At 49.9% G+C, this 16513-nt stretch overlaps 7 protein-coding genes across 7 annotated transcripts; 4 read left to right on the forward strand and 3 right to left on the reverse strand.

The window, feature by feature from the left end:
• Positions 1-135: 135 nt before the first annotated feature.
• On the forward strand, positions 136-1929 carry A1O9_04237 (uncharacterized protein; the record flags this gene model as incomplete). Its single annotated transcript, XM_013406529.1, has 1 exon — positions 136-1929. The coding sequence occupies one exon, from the start codon at positions 136-138 to the stop codon at positions 1927-1929; it is 1794 nt and encodes a 597-aa protein (XP_013261983.1).
• Positions 1930-3182: 1253 nt separating this feature from the next.
• A1O9_04238 (uncharacterized protein) lies at positions 3183-3857 on the forward strand (the record flags this gene model as incomplete). Its single annotated transcript, XM_013406530.1, has 1 exon — positions 3183-3857. One exon carries the CDS (start codon positions 3183-3185, stop codon positions 3855-3857), a length of 675 nt encoding a protein of 224 aa, XP_013261984.1.
• Positions 3858-4571: 714 nt separating this feature from the next.
• Positions 4572-5927, forward strand: A1O9_04239 (uncharacterized protein; the record flags this gene model as incomplete). Its single annotated transcript, XM_013406531.1, has 2 exons — positions 4572-5591; positions 5655-5927. The coding sequence occupies 2 exons, from the start codon at positions 4572-4574 to the stop codon at positions 5925-5927; spliced, it is 1293 nt and encodes a 430-aa protein (XP_013261985.1).
• Positions 5928-7419: 1492 nt separating this feature from the next.
• A1O9_04240 (uncharacterized protein) lies at positions 7420-9344 on the forward strand (the record flags this gene model as incomplete). The annotated part of the gene is made up of 2 exons (XM_013406532.1): positions 7420-8868; positions 9000-9344. 2 exons carry the CDS (start codon positions 7420-7422, stop codon positions 9342-9344), a joined length of 1794 nt encoding a protein of 597 aa, XP_013261986.1.
• A 695-nt stretch (positions 9345-10039) lies between these two features.
• On the reverse strand, positions 10040-11870 carry A1O9_04241 (uncharacterized protein; the record flags this gene model as incomplete). Its single annotated transcript, XM_013406533.1, has 3 exons — positions 10040-10190; positions 10333-10419; positions 10507-11870. The coding sequence occupies 3 exons, from the start codon at positions 11868-11870 to the stop codon at positions 10040-10042; spliced, it is 1602 nt and encodes a 533-aa protein (XP_013261987.1).
• A 940-nt stretch (positions 11871-12810) lies between these two features.
• On the reverse strand, positions 12811-13482 carry A1O9_04242 (uncharacterized protein; the record flags this gene model as incomplete). Its single annotated transcript, XM_013406534.1, has 1 exon — positions 12811-13482. The coding sequence occupies one exon, from the start codon at positions 13480-13482 to the stop codon at positions 12811-12813; it is 672 nt and encodes a 223-aa protein (XP_013261988.1).
• Positions 13483-14535: 1053 nt separating this feature from the next.
• Positions 14536-16152, reverse strand: A1O9_04243 (uncharacterized protein; the record flags this gene model as incomplete). Its single annotated transcript, XM_013406535.1, has 2 exons — positions 14536-16004; positions 16068-16152. The coding sequence occupies 2 exons, from the start codon at positions 16150-16152 to the stop codon at positions 14536-14538; spliced, it is 1554 nt and encodes a 517-aa protein (XP_013261989.1).
• Between the last annotated feature and the right edge of the window lie 361 nt (positions 16153-16513).

The raw sequence follows: 16513 nt of genomic DNA on the forward strand, positions 1-16513 counted from the left end.
CGATGCTGAGAAATCCTCACTCACTGAATCTCGTTCCCTTTTGAGACTCGTCCAGTCCCTGTTGTCGGGCATCCACTCTGCGACATTATGCTACCCTTCCCGACCTTTTCGTTCGAAGACGGCCACCTCTCAACCATGGCATCAGCTGGCTATATTCAAATAACTCTTATCTGGGTCGTCTATGCTGTTGCTGTCGTGTTGCTCCTTTCAGTCGCCTCTCTGTTCGTCTACCTCTACCAAACTAATCGCGAGCGATCCAAATTTGTCACAGCAGTCTGCATCTTGACGATCACATCTCTTCTCGCAACCGTCCTCTTGCTACCCGTCGATGTAGCGCTAGTCTCGAGCACCACAAGCTCCAAACTAGGTCGACGTAAGGACTGGGCGAACCAAGATAAAGTGGACAACATCACCTTCACATTACGTGTTGTATACTATCTGCTCTATTCTCTCGATGCCCTTCTGTGCTTGATTATCATTCCCTTTACATATTTCTGGTATGAAGAATATGATGAGGTCGCTCAAGAGGAAGGATCTCAGACATTTGGCTCCCGATTCTGGGGTGCATTGAAATACACCTTTGTCTTCGTCTTTCTCTGCATCGCCATTTTCCTGGTTGGCTTCTTCATTCCTCGAGTTTCCAACAACAAGGGTGCACATTTTGATCTCGACTTCTTCAAACGACTTCTCGCCGAGAATCGAGGTGAAAAGGCTCTGACATTCGCTCTTGGGGTCCTCATCACACTTGGAATTCTCATCTACTGCTTTTACACAGCCGCCGGCTTGGCTCTGCTTCCTCTCACTCTGATCAAATCAGCCCCGAGCATTTCAGCCCCTGCTTTGACCGAATCCACCTCTGCGCAGCTCGAGAGCAACCAGGAGAGGCAAAGACAACTTGAGGGCCGCGCACAAGGGAATCCAGATGGCCTGTCCTCCAAGGACCAGCGCGAACTCGATGCTTTGGTCCGTGAGGAGCGTACACTCCGTCGCCATCAACGTATGGCGGCGGAGGCATCTGGTCAAGACCGCAACATCTTCTGGAGGATCTGGTTGAAGCTTGAGGCCATTTTCCGTCCCATCAAGCTCATCCTTGGTCTTCTCCTAGTGGTGGTCGTTTTGCTGATCTTTGCGAGTATGCTGATCACCGGCATTGACAAGGCGAAGAACTCAGTTTGCCAGCGCCATTGTGGCTATCTTCTGGGCCATATCAACATCTTTCAGCCCATCAATTGGATTCTAGTCAAGTCCTCTTCGGTCTTCCCAATCGATTACGTCATCTTCCTCTTCATCGTCCTCCTCTTTTTCAGTGCTTCGATCCTTGGCATTGCAACGATTGGGATCCGGGTTCTATGGATCACAATATTTAGGATCCGAAAGGCACATACATCACCACAAGCGCTTTTGATTGCGACCGTCTTGCTGACCTTGATGACCCTTGCCATCAACTATTCTATTGCCATGCTTGTTGCACCTCAGTATGCAACATTTGGCCCTCAGACATTCTGTGACCATCCCCCGAAGCACCCCGGAGACCAGCCAGATTGCTCCGGTCATCGACAGCATGTCATACCTTGTACAGAGATCACGGACAATCCGGCTGCACGTAATGTATGCACACCCTCGGTGGTGTCGATTTTCTTGAATAGGGTGACAGTGAACTACCCATTCTTAGGCATCGTGGATTTCTGGGCCCAGTTTGTTTTCTTAGGAATGTTCCTGATTGCCTTCGTCCTGTTGCTCTTCAGGACGCCTAAGCTGAGCGATCCGGACTCAGATGACGACGCTATTGAAGAGGAGGAAGAAGGCTTGTTGGCAAGCACAGGGCGTAGATTTGGGGCAACCTGGCAAGACATCACTGGAAGGACCAGCCACGACGGGAGGAACGGCAGACCACAAGGTCGTGGTGCACGTGATGGGGGAGATGAGTAGCGACTGGTCGAGATTCAGGAAACACAGCTGTTAATGTCTGGAATGGGTGAAATTGCTTTTTATTGCTGATTTGATACCACGAGCTTGCGATTGGCGTTTGTGGAGGGTAATGATAAGTGATATGAAGTATCTAGGGTATCAGGCTCACTCGGTGCATTCTACTAGGTATCGAACATTCGGTAAAAGCATCGACCAAAAATTGTTTATGCAAACCAAGCTCAATTATTCTATAATGCTATAATCTAATTGGGACTTTGGCAGAGACCTGGTGTAATTATATGTGCTGGTAGTCTCATATGGCGAAGTTGACCAGTCTTTTAAACTGTGGCACCGTCGCCACCTTTGACGCGCCGGCGCGGTTTCAGGATTGCAACTACACCATGCACCATTAAAACCTCCTGTGATATAATGTTGTTTTTAATGCCAACAGGTTCTGGTGTGCACTGTAATGCACTGCGCCTCTCTCGACTTGCTTGCTAGCAAGAAAATCGATGTCAATTGCCAGTCAGGACAAAGGGTGTCAATGCAAGTGCCACCGCACAAAGACAAAGGAAAGAGCCACATTTCGCATGACACGCCGCCTACTTGTAGGCAACACGTATGAAAGCTTTCAGAATTGCCTGGTGTCTGCTCCAGACTGTCTGTGACCACCTTGGGTACTTAAAGGAACATATATTACTCGGGCTCGGCCCCTTGAGAATCGCGAAGAATCATTCTTTATTCAGAATTCGCTCACAACCTCACATTCGACCTTGTTTGAGAACTCCATCATCGAGCAGGCAATAGAGTCATTGTACACTTTGAGAATGAGGAAGCAAGACCTCACTGCGTCCCGCTGGGCCAATCCCGATGTACGTGTCCCACTAGAATATCCACGGAGCACACGAACGCCATCGCCACAGAGAACCGCCTGGAATGGGCCATCAATCAGCAACAGGATGCTTACTAGTACGCCGCTAACATCCATACCCCATGTGAAGTCGACATCGGCTCCACCTATTGGCACATTTTCCCAAGAATCTCAGCCCTTGAATTCCTCGCAGCGGCAGTACCAAACACGCCGGCTGGATCTTCAACGCTTTCAGCGCTTGTTTCGACGATTGAGATGGAAGGCAAACAGTCTCACACATTGGTCACATCGGGCTTTGACTCTGACTCAGGAACACATATCTGCTCAATTCGCTGCACCAGCTGTAGCACATGGCCATCCTCAGGCCCAGAGAAACCCGACAACGTCACTAGGTCGTTATGAAATGGAAATCGATCCAATTGAAGCGGAGCGCCAATTCAAAATTGACTTCTATGAGTTCTACGCCCTCCTTGAACGTTGCCTAGTCTGTTTATTAGGTGTATGGGGAATAGTGATCGATAGCTCTGCTTCATTTAAAGATATGAAGGAGAATGATCCCAGAGTTCCAGTTCCTGCTGCTGCCGCTAGAGAGAGCATAATAGGCAACTCCCATGCATTTCACGGATCTGGCCATCGTTTCCACGCAAACCTCTTGGCTGCGCTAGATCATCCTTCGAATCCTCTCCACGAGTCTTTAGGCAGCGGTGATACTCGGGACTACATCGGTGTTGCGAAAGAGTTTCGTAATAAATGGAAGGACGTCGAAGTCCGCCCTGATGAATCATTCCAAGGAGATGACAGATATGAAGAAGAGTGGGACAGAAGCAAAGTCAAACGTTACGAGAAAGTTTTGAGGGACTTGAAATTGGATGAGCTTCTGGGAACGGTGCTAGGTGCATTGGAACTGGCGGGAGGAAAGGCAGAAATCGAAATCGAGAGGCTTGCCCTTGCCCTTGGAGATACGGCAAATGATAAGATGAGTATTTTACGTATGAAGGAAAGCGATTCAGACATGGCCGATGCACCATTTGAGCTTGGGTATGATCGCATGGATTATGACTCTGAGATGCAATTCTGAGCGCAGGTTACTGGACAGTGTATACCTGGTTGAAGTGGGGTTGCATTCGGGGAGTATGAATAGACTGTGAGAGCGTATCACTATCAAGGCTAACTAGTGGTCTACCCTCTTACGTATGATAGAGACGCAGCTTTGGCGAGAACTAGGAAACGCGAACAATAGATGAAATGGGATTGAGGGATTGACGCCCGCTTTTCTGCTGTGTGGATTGCGTCGATGCCGATGTTGATATCTCACCACCCACCCCACGCTAAATACCTGGGTATCTCGTACTGCATCGTTACTAAAGGGTATATGTAGTACAATGCATGTCAAGCTTGCTTTCTTTTATTTCCTTGAAATACCCTGACGACGATAGATGAACCTCATTAGACACACGCCTTTGGCATCAGACTGCTTGATCCTAGCATTGCTGGGCTACGCAACCATCAGGCTAAGCCGTCACACTCTAGCACTTACTACTGACAGTCGCCGTCGTCATTCTCTCTCGGAAAAGACATGAAAATGACATTCGACTTCAAATCCTATCTTGAGCGGCTGGATCCTGCGTACATCTACCATGTCGGTCAACTTACCGGGGTGTCATCAACTTCACCGTGCGGGCGACCAAAGTGGCCTTGAGAGATTCCATGGTAGGACGAACACCACCTACTTCTAGGGATTTGGATTTGCATCTAGGCACATTTCCGGGCCATAGATCGTTGATACTAAAGCATGCAACCTCTCATAGAGCAGAAGTGGGTGAGGGCACTCACATTCCTCAAACTCGACAAGCAAGTTGAACACTTCACCTCTCGATCAGGGGAAATATTTGACTCTAGCCAGTTGGTTGAAGCAACAGCTCTAGCACTCTTCCTGGGAGATCCACGGAATTCAACGACAGACTCTTTTACCCTCGATGGCCAAAAGCCCGGACCTCTACATGAGGTCCTGGATCAGACGGGGATCAGGGTCCCCGGACTCCAGCTGTACGATGCCACTGATCATGTGCTCATTCTCTCAGACCTTGGTCCACTGCCAGATTTGTCGAGAGTGTTCCGTGAGCTCGGTGGGTACGCTCCTGGACCCGGCAATACTTGTCAAACCTCTCAACCAGTTCCTCGCTCTCATAGATTGGGAGAACAGCTTGTGGAGAATGAGGTAATATTCTTCGAAAGGCTTGGGCGTCGATACGGAAGCTTTTTCGCGCTGCTGCACTCACAACGCACTCATCAACTCATCCCTGGAGCTTCAACCACTGAAGATCTGGTTGCTTGTCCGGACAGATCGAGTGGCTTCCCTTCCTTGCCTGAAATGAAGACCGTGGTCCACGAGCATGTCATCAAGCCTCTCAGATCTCAATTGCTGTTGTTCCCTTCTCTCCTCAGGTTTGATGAGGCTGAAGCTCTCTTCTCCACAATCGAAGCGTGTTTTTTCCGCGACACAACAGAGCAAGAACGATGTTTTGTCATAGGCATTTGTTGGACAGGCACTGTACTGCTCAATCCAGAAAATCGTCCTGAGAACCCCAGTATCGGCATCATTGATTGGGAATTCGCAAATGTCTCTGGCCGGGGTACTAATGGAGACATAAGTCAATTCATTGCCCACCTCGAGCTATTCCTTATTGCAGCTTACACCCAGGACAAAGACGTTGCCCCGGGCCACATTTCAGCCTTAAGTGCCATTCTCAGAGGGTTCGTGTCTGCCTACAAGAAAGGACGTGACAAGACAGAGGACAGCGGGTTGAAAGAGGTGATCATGCGGTGAGCATTCTTGTCGCATGGTGCGGAGCTCATCAATTGCGCCTTCTGCAAGATCTGGATATGCAAAAGATCCTGGGTGTCTCCCTTGCCTTCAGAACCATCAGAGGTATCGACTGTGCCACTTGATGAACAGCCTAGTGAGTCGTCAAGTATTGCAGAAAAGGCGAGTTATCCCCAATGCACACTCATCACGAAGATGGTTGGTAGAGGTCTATCTTTTCTGCGATGTGCTGTGGCTGCAGACCCTATGAAGGCTAGCGACATCCTGCTTCGGATGGACCCGGCCGTAGGCAGTCAGCCAGGCTTGATTGATTTCTTCACTTGAACCTGATCTAGCTGCAGATGAGGTTTAACGTGGCTACACGTGGTGGGCCGGACTCGAAACGTGCCGGACTTGATGGCACAACGAAGTAAACATTCGGCACACGGGGCTCTAGCCTGTCTACTCTACGTGAGCAGACGTTTGCCTCTGCCAGCATCAGCGAAAAAGGCTGATGATAACTCCAAAAGGGTCAGAAACACAACTTAGCAAAGGCGCATGTTTTGCAAATTTGTCCAATCAGTCTTTTGGATCACACAGGCTCGGACGCGAGGGTCGCAGCGCCAGGTCGAGGGATCAATTCTTCAGCTGTCAGCTGTATGCCTGATCAACGCAGCTAAGTCAATAAGCGAGCCACGGGGCATCCACGTTTCAAACGCCACGCCTCGGCGGGGAAAGGTCCCTGAATACCGGGCCTTTAGACCCAAGCTGCTGCAGCTGTCATACTGCTAGTGTCGATCTTCAGAACATTTTGCTATGTACTACGCGGGCGAGATGCCACATTCCATCTCGATCTCAGTCTGGGTCTTAGATAACGAATATCGTCGCCATAACCACCAACCTCCGGGGCGAGCTCAAGCCGAACTCGCTTAGGCCTAGGAAGATTTCACTATTTGCTACAGACACGTTCCAAATCAGTCTTGACTAATTGCAACGGTGCAGCTTCCAAATGCTGCTTCTTGAAGGATTACTTAGCGGCGCCGTTGACGACCGTTGCAACGAAGTGCCAAAGCCTCATTCCGACGAACTGAACTTTGGTGCTTTGCAATGACGAGACGCACTATCTGCCCGACCAGAACCCGGTACAGCTGGTGGTACTTCGAAACTTTACCATCAATCCGGTGCCAGTAAAAGTTTTCGAGTCCAAACAAACCCTGGCTCCCGGTTCCTGATCCTTGATGGAAAGGATCTTCAGCCTGAAGGACCATCCCTGTAAGTGCTTCATTACCCCCACCCATTCCAAGATTTCTCTCAGACAAAGCAGCCTTCATCCACAGTTGAATGTGCCTAGTCGAAGATTCTCAACACGAGCAAAGTCAAGGTTTCAACGTTGGGAGCCTTTTAGGTTCCATCCCGTCCCTCCGTTGAAGGCAGGCCCGAGTTAACATGGGAACCACCCCTTAGCGTATTCCCGCTGCCTCCCGTTGTCTAGGTTCAATTCTTCAGAAGACCTTCTTTGGCTGTCCAAGAAGTTTATGTTCCACTTCCCTTCTCCCGCTCGTTGTGGCTGGACATCAAGACGGCCAGAGCAGGGTCCTTCCTGGTACCTGATCGGCTCTGAATGACCATCATGGACCTCTAGTGGATCGTATTAACAGAGTACAAATTGTCAGTACTGTCCATGCGTCATCAGAACGGGGTGACTCTCTCACATTGTTTTGACTTTTCCGACTTACATTGGCCAAAGCCTTCGTGGTTTTCTGCTACTGCGCTGGAAACAGTTTGTTTTGAGTTTGAGTACACCAAAGTCCATTTCTTCTGATTGCCTTCAATAAGAATGGATCCACCAGTTGTTCCACTAACCAGGACCCGATTGACTCGGGACTTTACCTTTGACGACGACGTTCGGGCAATGTCGACTACGAAACACCAGACTGCAGCAAATTCACTTGAAGAAACACAGGATAAATCAACACCGAGACCCAGTCATGAAGTAAGATCGGAGTCGTCCAGGTCTAATGATGAGAGGAACAGCGCTCTCAGAAATAATGCCACACGAAGCCCACAGCATAGTAGAGAGTCATCAGACCTTCGCAGCTTGGAAACGGCAACTCCTAGTGGTCAGCCCGTGGAAAAGGACAACCTCGAAGAGCTTCGCAAACTGGACTTCAACCTCGACTCGATCGACGAAAAGAGTTCATACGAACCTTCTATAAGCACTTTCTCGCGTACTTCTCATAACACCACTGTCACCGTCTCCTCCTCAACTAAGCTCCCTGACTTCTTTGCACAGGAAGTTTTTCAAATAGTACTTCACAATCCCACTACGTCTCACCAGCTCCTGAAGTATAGTCAATCACAGCTTTGTGGTGAGAATTTGGAATTCCTTGAAAAAGTTGATAGGTACAACAGTTTGTTGAGCGAAGTCGCAAAGAACATGTTTGAAATCCATCGCAACTATATTTCGGTGAATGCGCTGAACCAAATCAACATCTCGGAGAGTGTACTCGTGAAGGTCAACAAGGATCTCAAGTCTGTCTTGACCACTACTCTTCCAAAGCTTGAATCTGTGTTCGTCGACTCACAGAATTCTATCGAACGACTGGTTGCGGAGGATATCTACCCGCGCTTCGTGCGACATCAAATGACAATGAGCGCGGTAAAGGCATTGGCAGGCGACCGGGGCAAATATGCTGGCCTGGGTGATTGTTTCGTCTTGACGGATCCTAGCAAAGCAGACAACCCTATCGTCTACGCATCTGACGGCTTCGTGAAAGTCACAGGCTATGCCCGCAATGAAATCATACCTCGAAACTGTCGGTTTTTGCAGGGTCGGGCTACAGATCCTGCGGCAGTCAAGCGGCTGCGTGAAGCCATCAGCACAAGAGAAGAGATCGTGGAGTTACTCCTTAATCATAAGAAGACGGGCGAACCTTTCTGGAACCTATTGTACATGACCCCTCTCTTTGACGCAACCGGAAATGTGGTGTTCTTTCTAGGAGGCCAGATCAATTGTTCAACAACGATCCACAGTCAATCGGACGTGTTACGCATCCTTGCCATGTCAAACGACACTGATGAAAAAGCCGCTGACGGACTAATATCGTCCCAGCCACAGAAAACCCCTTCACGCGCAAGCAAATTCTTAGCGACGTTCAGGAGTAAGAGTGGGACGATCGAACCGCATCTTACACCGGGGATGGAGGATAAACTCTTGAACAAAATGGAGAACGAGAAGATGAATTTAAGGAGGCAGATGGATACCTTCTATACTGCTTATTCAAAGGTATGCCCTCGTCCCAGCCCTGTCATCTCCCCGGTGGCCCCCTCCCCCATACACTCCGGCTATTTTTCCAGAAGCGAATCTCTAACCACCCATAAACAAAACCACTGACATTCTCATGCTCACGCACACAGTTCCTCGTAATAAACTACTCGACCTTCTACATATCGTTCCATTCAGCTGGGGTTGCAACATTGCTCTACCCAGCCCGACCGATCCCCAACAACTCCGTCTCGCACATCGTCGGGATGGATATCTTCCGCTGGCTGTCCGTTCACTCTGCGACCAAGCTGAGCAGTGAGTATAAATCCCGCGTGCGCACCGCCCTGAAGCTCGGAAACGCCATCTCCGTCGACCTCACCATGTGCACGCGGAGATACATGGGCTTCGAGAAGTTCGCGACCCATTGGACGCCCTTGAAGAACGAGGCGGGCGAGCTGGCTTTTGTTATTCTTACGCTGAGCAGCTTTCAGGATTGAGAAACGTCTTTTTCGCGGCGGCGCCGTGCCCGGGACGGTCTGGTGGACTTGATCTTTAGTTTGTCGATGTTTTCGGTCTGCCGGCAAACGGGGTTCGATTATGCGTGCCTGTCGAGAGAGGACTCACCTACCCAGTATATGGGGTTTTCTGGAGTTTACGGACCTGGGATGGAGTGGATTTCGTGAGCGTTTCTGGCGTGGGTTGGGGAGGGCGCTTGTTCCTTGGAGTTTTCTCTCTCTTCCTTTTCTTTCTCGTTCTTTCGCCCCCATTGTACCATCTGCCCACGGCAGCGGGCTTTCGGGACCTCTGACTTAGGAACCTGTTTCCTCGCTCCCGAGTCTAACTAACTAGACCAGCTTGACGGACCGATGGATTGCAGCGCGGTGTGGTGGAGCTCAGATTTCACGGTAGCTAGTTGATTAAATCCCTTCGTACATAGTAGCCAGTCAGGGCAAGCCGACACATGCTGAATGGCCGAAATTCGGTACTTGTGTACATGGTATGGTCTTATAACAATGTTACATGTATGATTTTCGAGGTTGTACATATAAGAATCGACATCAGGAACCCCTTTCCATCGTCCAGGTGCCGCCCGCTCGGTAATACAAGACAAAGATTATTTAATTGCCAGATCCACCATTTAGCAAGTAGGAAAACATATCATGGCAGTCGGCTTTTGCTTACTTTATCGTTGTCACATCCAAAGACACAGTTTCCCGGACGCCGTGCCGGCAGCTACCCAGTCCTTGGTGGGGTGGAAGACAGCGACGGCGGGGACGGCGGTTATTCCTTCGCCGCCGAGCTGGGCCAGTTGCGTGCCGTCGGCGCTGTAGATGTCGACGAATCTGTACGCGTTGGACACTGGATTAGGAGCTGCAGGTAGATAGGTAGGTAGGTAGATAGATAGATAGATAAGGAAGAGGGGACGAGAAAATGAGGAGGGGAAGATGATTTATTCCACTCCGCTGAGGGCATGGACAAACGTACCTGTTCATGTTGCCCAGCACGAGTTTCTGGATCCCGTCTTCAGGATACCGTTGCCACAACGGGCGAAGGATGGTAACCCACCGACCGCTGTACATTCGCGATTTGTTAGCGTGAGTAAACAGACTGGAAAAAGCCGAGAAAGGCTGACTCGCCATGGCTCTCTCTCATACATACGTTTGATTATTATGCCTGACCACAATCTCGGGCTTCATGACATCCTCCTCAAGCGTCGTGCCTGGCTTCCACGTATTCATGCTTTCGAGGGCGCTGGTGCCCGCCTTGCCATGCACACCAAATGAGTGAATCTTGATCGTGTCGTCATAACTCGTCGTCGCGACCTGGCCGGCCGTGTTGAACGCCGCGTGACTTACGCTGAGTCGTGATTCGTGCTCGCCAACCAGCGTTGGAAGCTTTTTCGCCATCTTCCGCAGATCCCAGAGCCGCATGAACCGGTCGAGAGATGCGGTAGCCAGGTAGTGCGGCGCAGCTGGGTTGAGGGAGAACCCGCCAATTTTCTTTTCTGAGAGCTGGTATAGCTCGACGCTGGAAGGCGACTGTCGGGTATCGTACCGCCCGAATCCGCCGTTCAGGGTCGTGAAGTACAGCGTGTTGGGATCAGATGCGGCCATGTCAATGCCGGAGATCGGCTCGTCCTCTTCTCTGGACGCTGGGCCGTATACCTCGACGGCGATACCCTTCTGTAGGTCTGTTGCTCGGATGGAGGAGTCATAGGACGCAGTGTAGAGTGTTTCTGGCTTCGAGGAGTGGGTGTGCATGGAGGAGATAGTTCTGGTGTGCGGTTTTATGGTGGTGATCTCAGGGTCGGGGTCGTCGTCGCCTTCTTCTTCTTCGTCTTCTTCCTCTTGCTTGACGACTTTCACAGGTCGCTGTGATGCGTCGACGATCCCCAGATTGCCCATCTTATCCGCCGCGAAGACGATGGGCTTCGTTGCAGTGGGATGGAACGCCATCGAGTAGACCCGCTCAGGGGTGATCTTGATTCGGCTGGGATCCCATGCATCCCAGATCTCCAGCGAGGACATCCTCTCACGGAGTTTCTTGAGATCCTTATCGGTGGTCTCTTTGATATCTGCGTCGTCGAACGTCCGCGCATACGGCCTCGCGACGCCTTTGAGAATTATATCTGTGCCAATCAAACCACTCGTACCGCTATCCGCGAAGTTGAGATCCCCTGTGACCCTCTGTCTCTTTTGCCTTTCGACTTCTTTGGCTTGCTCATATTCTTTCTCAGCCTTCTCTTTGGCGACCTCGCTGTCTGCCTGTATTCCTGCCAAACGGCTTGACGACCTTCGTGGTGTGACATCGATCTCTTTCTTGACGCGTTTCGCCGGCGGCTGCTTAGGCTTTGCGGCTCGTTTAGCACTGCTCTGAGGACCACCATTTGCCGGCTTCGAGTAGAGGCCAGAGGCCGCCGCCTCTTGAGTCAATTTTTTGAGCAGCGCATCGCGCTCGGCGATATTTGCTAGTCGCTGTTTCTCGAAGTCAGATTGTTCAACTGGGACAGGTCTGCGAGCCATATTGTCGCGATTGTCGATGCTGCGAATTGGTGTAGGCAGCTGGCACAGTTAGAACTCTGTACCACATGGCATCTCGCGTACTCAAAAGCCTGTGGTCATGATGCGATTTCCTCTGGTGTTTGACGCGTTTGCGCGTAAAGTGGTTTTTGGCTTATCTAATAACCTTATTCCTTCTACACAGTGCGACACTCCCACCACCACTACTGTCGTTAGAATATGTTTGTTGGTAATTAACATATTCATTCTCAAGTGTGTAGCCTGCGCCAGCACAACTGAGTAAGGTGCATAGCTATCAATTTTAGCACTTCACTGGTGCTCAACCAGGGACGATGTGTCATAGGAGTAATCATCCCACCTCAGTGGCTGTTAAATTGCTCTGCGTGAAAGCTACAGAAGACTTTAAGCACTAACAGGTAGATCTCTTCGATACCAGAATAGGGCTTATTGTCATCCATAATTCTTTCAAATTTAAGAGCGCTTGTTGAGGCACTACCCTTTGAACTTGTTCCTGGAGCACCACTTCCGACGCAACTTCCTTCTGCCAACACACTAGAGCAATTTGATTTGAAAACCATGATCTATTCTGCTCATGGTAGTTCGAGCTATTCCATCCGATGTATAAAACCCATAGCAATACTGACAGCCCGGGCCAATTGAAGATATCAGTCCAACCATTCTCCAGACTCCGCTCCTATTCGGTCGTTCGGAAATCCTCTGCCAATTCGGCAGGCGAGACAAGTATAGTTGACAGATGGAGCCTCAAGCTATCACCCAATTTGTTAAAGAGAATTGGCGCCACTAGATCTCTGAAGGACAGATAAGAAAGGATCATCGCGGCACAACCAATAGAGCAGACCATGGATGCGCCCCACAAAAGTCGCGTTGAGCGAAAGATTTTCGGTTTCCTTCTGGATATGTCTTGAAGTTCCACGATATTATGCTAAAGGCTCCATAGCAAATCGGCGAAACGCTTGCAGACTGCCTCGTCGCGATCATCAATCAATGAGAGTTTCATTTTTGTCAACTCTCGTAGTGCTTTAATGATCTGGGCCACTAGCGATGGCAGAGTTTGCAATCTTACTTCACCCGAGTATAGCCATTTAGCGCCGGCGATTGGATCGATCTTCTCGACAACTTCGGGGCTCATTTGCAATCCTATCGTCCTTGAGAATGGCAAGTCCAAACTAAGCCTAGTACTGTGAAGAGACGAATGCAGTAAATCAGCCCATGCCGCCACTCGTTGGATATACCGGTTGGTTCTCAGAGACTGGATCCCACCTCGAATGGCAACCAATCTGGAGAGTCCTACAGAATGCACTGTTTGGACTTCAGAAGACCAGTCAAATTCGTTATCAGAGGTGGATAGTGTGGCCACAGCCCCGATTGTAGTATCACTTATTGCTTGATCCATATTATTCATGCGATGCGCAATTATCTTGATGGCTTCTCCTCGATGCTTGAAATACGTTTTTGACAGGTCGTAAGAGAACACATCTCGCCAGTGAATCGCTACCAGGCCCAAAGTTGCGTGTACAATGGCAGGGTCCATGAGAGCGGTAGACAGCCACGTTTTCCGGATTACAGGAAAACAAATTCGCCCAAAATGAGACATGGTAGTATTGCAGCAGACTCAAGGTTTCTGAGTCGGAGAAATCGATCGAAAGAGTTTGGAACGGATCCACCATATCCAGATCATGAACAGGCGATACTGGGGATCGGTGATCGCGCTCAAGGTTGGCAGCTGAAGCAATGATTCCGAAGCTTAGGCGGATGGGTTCTAACATTTTCTGCCTTTCTTCGCCTTTGGTGCGTTGCATCGTCTTGAAGTTACCAGGAATTTTAGTGGTTCGAAATCTAGAAACATGAGTTCTCATGTCGTCAGATATGCTCGCTGGAGAGAATTGCCAGCCTGGATTGTTTCGTTGTCTAAGATAACCCCGCGTCACCAAGGACCGTTAGAGGCTGGTGGTTGTCACTATTCAAAGACTTATGTAATCGGCCCGGTGAGGGTGACAAAATGTAGCCTCTGTTGATTATCTGAAGGAGACATTTTTGTACGGGCCGATCGAACAACAGATAAACTGTCTCAATCAAGTTCAAAACTAAAGACTGCCTTGTTGATGACGAGGAGAGGCATTCAAGGTGATCTCCAGTTCTCGAGGACATAAAGGTGGGGTGCATGACAGCTGGTCTCCATTATACCTCAGCAGGCAACTTAACCAGTCAAGCGTGGGAAAGATCGCCTCCGAACTTAAGAAGTTCGTTGCCATGTCAAAGTGAGTGCTCCTGGGAGAATGCGACTGCGCGAAGTACTCATGTACCCACGCTGTAGTTTCTGCAGGATTAGTGAGCCGGTGCGTTTTGTAGTCAGCAGTTACAATTGGCGCCACCGGGTGCCATCCCCTCACACACAAAATTCAGCCATTGACGAGGGCAGATGTTCTCGCTTTCAACTCTGCTTCATTGGAGGATCCAAACCTGGAACCATGTTCCTTGGTCGCTAGTGCTGTAAAGCTTATAAAGCTTGCATTCGTGCATCCGTCCGGTCTGACCTTAACCAAGGCTAACGAAAAGTCGTTGAGACTTACGTGCTTGCTAAATGCTTATATCAACCTTGATTCAACGGTAGGCTGGTTTGTGCGTCAACTGGAAGCTGATAGTGCTGTCAAGTAGTTCGGTGGGTTTCCAAATTGCTGACATATGCTAGGAGGAACTTGCAGCAAGTAAGAACGTATTTGCAAGCTCGGGTGAACGATTCCGCATCCCCAAAACCCATGCCGAGTTTGATAGAGTAGTCTCCAATCTTGTCGTTCTGGATATTATAGGGCAGAACTGGCTTGGATGGTGTGTTACGCAAAGGGAGTGCTTTGTTCAACGAAGGTTTGGGAGCCATGTCTACAGTGGAATTTCGTTCGACATATCTGCCCAGTTGCGATAGACAGTCGAGAAACGCAACCATGCCGTTGTCGAACCGCCGATGATTCAGAACTCGACCAATGGCCATTTCACCACTGCTGAACAGGTCTAAGGGAGTGATTTTGGGCTCGGGGTTTGCTGCCACCGAGTGATGTGCGCGATCGCGAGGGTTCATGGATCTTGTGGCATCCGGCGATTGCTGAGGATATTCCAGCCTTTCGATGCGTGACGTACTGCCCTGTGGTTTGAGACGGTACCCACGAAAGGTGTACTTTAACCTTTCAGCGACCGTAGCAAGTAGGAGTAGGGCCTGCCCCCATGCCGCATTGATTTCTGCCCATTCGACGTTTTGGTTCGGGAGACGTCCCAGACGAAGACCATTGATAGTGCCAAAGGAGCCATCGTGGCCAATACAAAATGTATCATTATAGACGTTGGTACGTTGGAGGCGTTCGAGCTGGTGTTGATCATGAACCAAAGACTGCTGCGCGGTTGATAGGCTGACAAAGGCATGATTCAAATGATCGTCCACTGAGTTGCGTGTGGTCCAGAAGCATTGCTCCTGGATCTCAGACTTGTGTGTCTCATCCTCCAAAGTGCCTATCTCTGCTTTGAGCGTCTCAACCTCATTCTCAGTCCGCTCCAATTGCTCATAAAGAGAATTTAAAGCTCTTTGCGACTCTCGTGTAGATTGCAAGCCATTCGTATGGGAAGCGGAGACGTTTTGTTGAGTTGTTCTTAAGAAAGACGAATATGCTTCTCTTTCTCGGGTGGCACCACCAAATCGTGACTTCATGCCGGCAATAAGAATAGAGGTGCACTCGTTACATATGGGATGATCAATATCAGAGCGAGAGGAGAGGATGGAGAATAAGGCTTCTGTTTTGGCGAGGTATTTGTACAAGGAAGAATCCCTACCATTCTCTTCCTCATGGGAATCCAGTTGTCCATTAGGACTTTGGTTCCGCTTATTGATATGGTCCTTATCCGGAATTGCAATTTGGGACTGGGTTATCTCGATGAATGACATGTCTGGCTTGGGATTGTCTGCGCCATTGCGGAACGTTGAAGCTGGGTCATCCTGAGGGGGCGGGATGGTTCTTTTGTGGATGGGAGAAGCTGGAGATTGGGTCGCTCGGTCATAAACGCTCTTGCGTTCTTGGGCGTAGTTCAAAGAGAACAGAGCAGTAGTGCTTTGTACAGATTTGCCTGTCGACCCTGGTGTAACGGAAGTCAGTCACGAGCCAGGATGCCACGAGAGAGATGAGGGAATGTCCTGACCGACAAGGACATCGAAGGTCACGGGATTGAGACCTCCGAGGGTCGCATCAGCTCGAAGTGGCTGTCTGCACTTCTGACAGTACATTTCGAGATCATACTATGAGATGGAACCAGTGAGAGATGTGTTTGTTCATAAGATTGGGAGCCTTGGAGGATGTTAATGGGTGTTTGGTGTTGGAGGGACAAGGAAATCAAATGACGCAACGCTGCAGCTGCAGCCGTAATTACCTTTCCTCCCATGTTCGATTTGGCCATTCTCCATTCCTCGGCAGGCACGCGCCTCTGCCCGGTGAGGCCGACGTGCCCGTGGAAGTCACGCTGAACAATTGACAAGACGCGTCTGGGCTCTTTTCGGAGTAATTCAACTCCCCTCCTCATGCACCTCATGCACCCAGTCTCATTCTACCCGCTCATGTCGGTGCTTCGTCCCCCAGACTTACCTCGGC

This window comes from Exophiala aquamarina (assembly GCF_000709125.1).
Source record: "Exophiala aquamarina CBS 119918 chromosome Unknown aczIA-supercont1.3, whole genome shotgun sequence".
In the NCBI taxonomy this organism is placed as follows: domain Eukaryota; kingdom Fungi; phylum Ascomycota; class Eurotiomycetes; order Chaetothyriales; family Herpotrichiellaceae; genus Exophiala; species Exophiala aquamarina.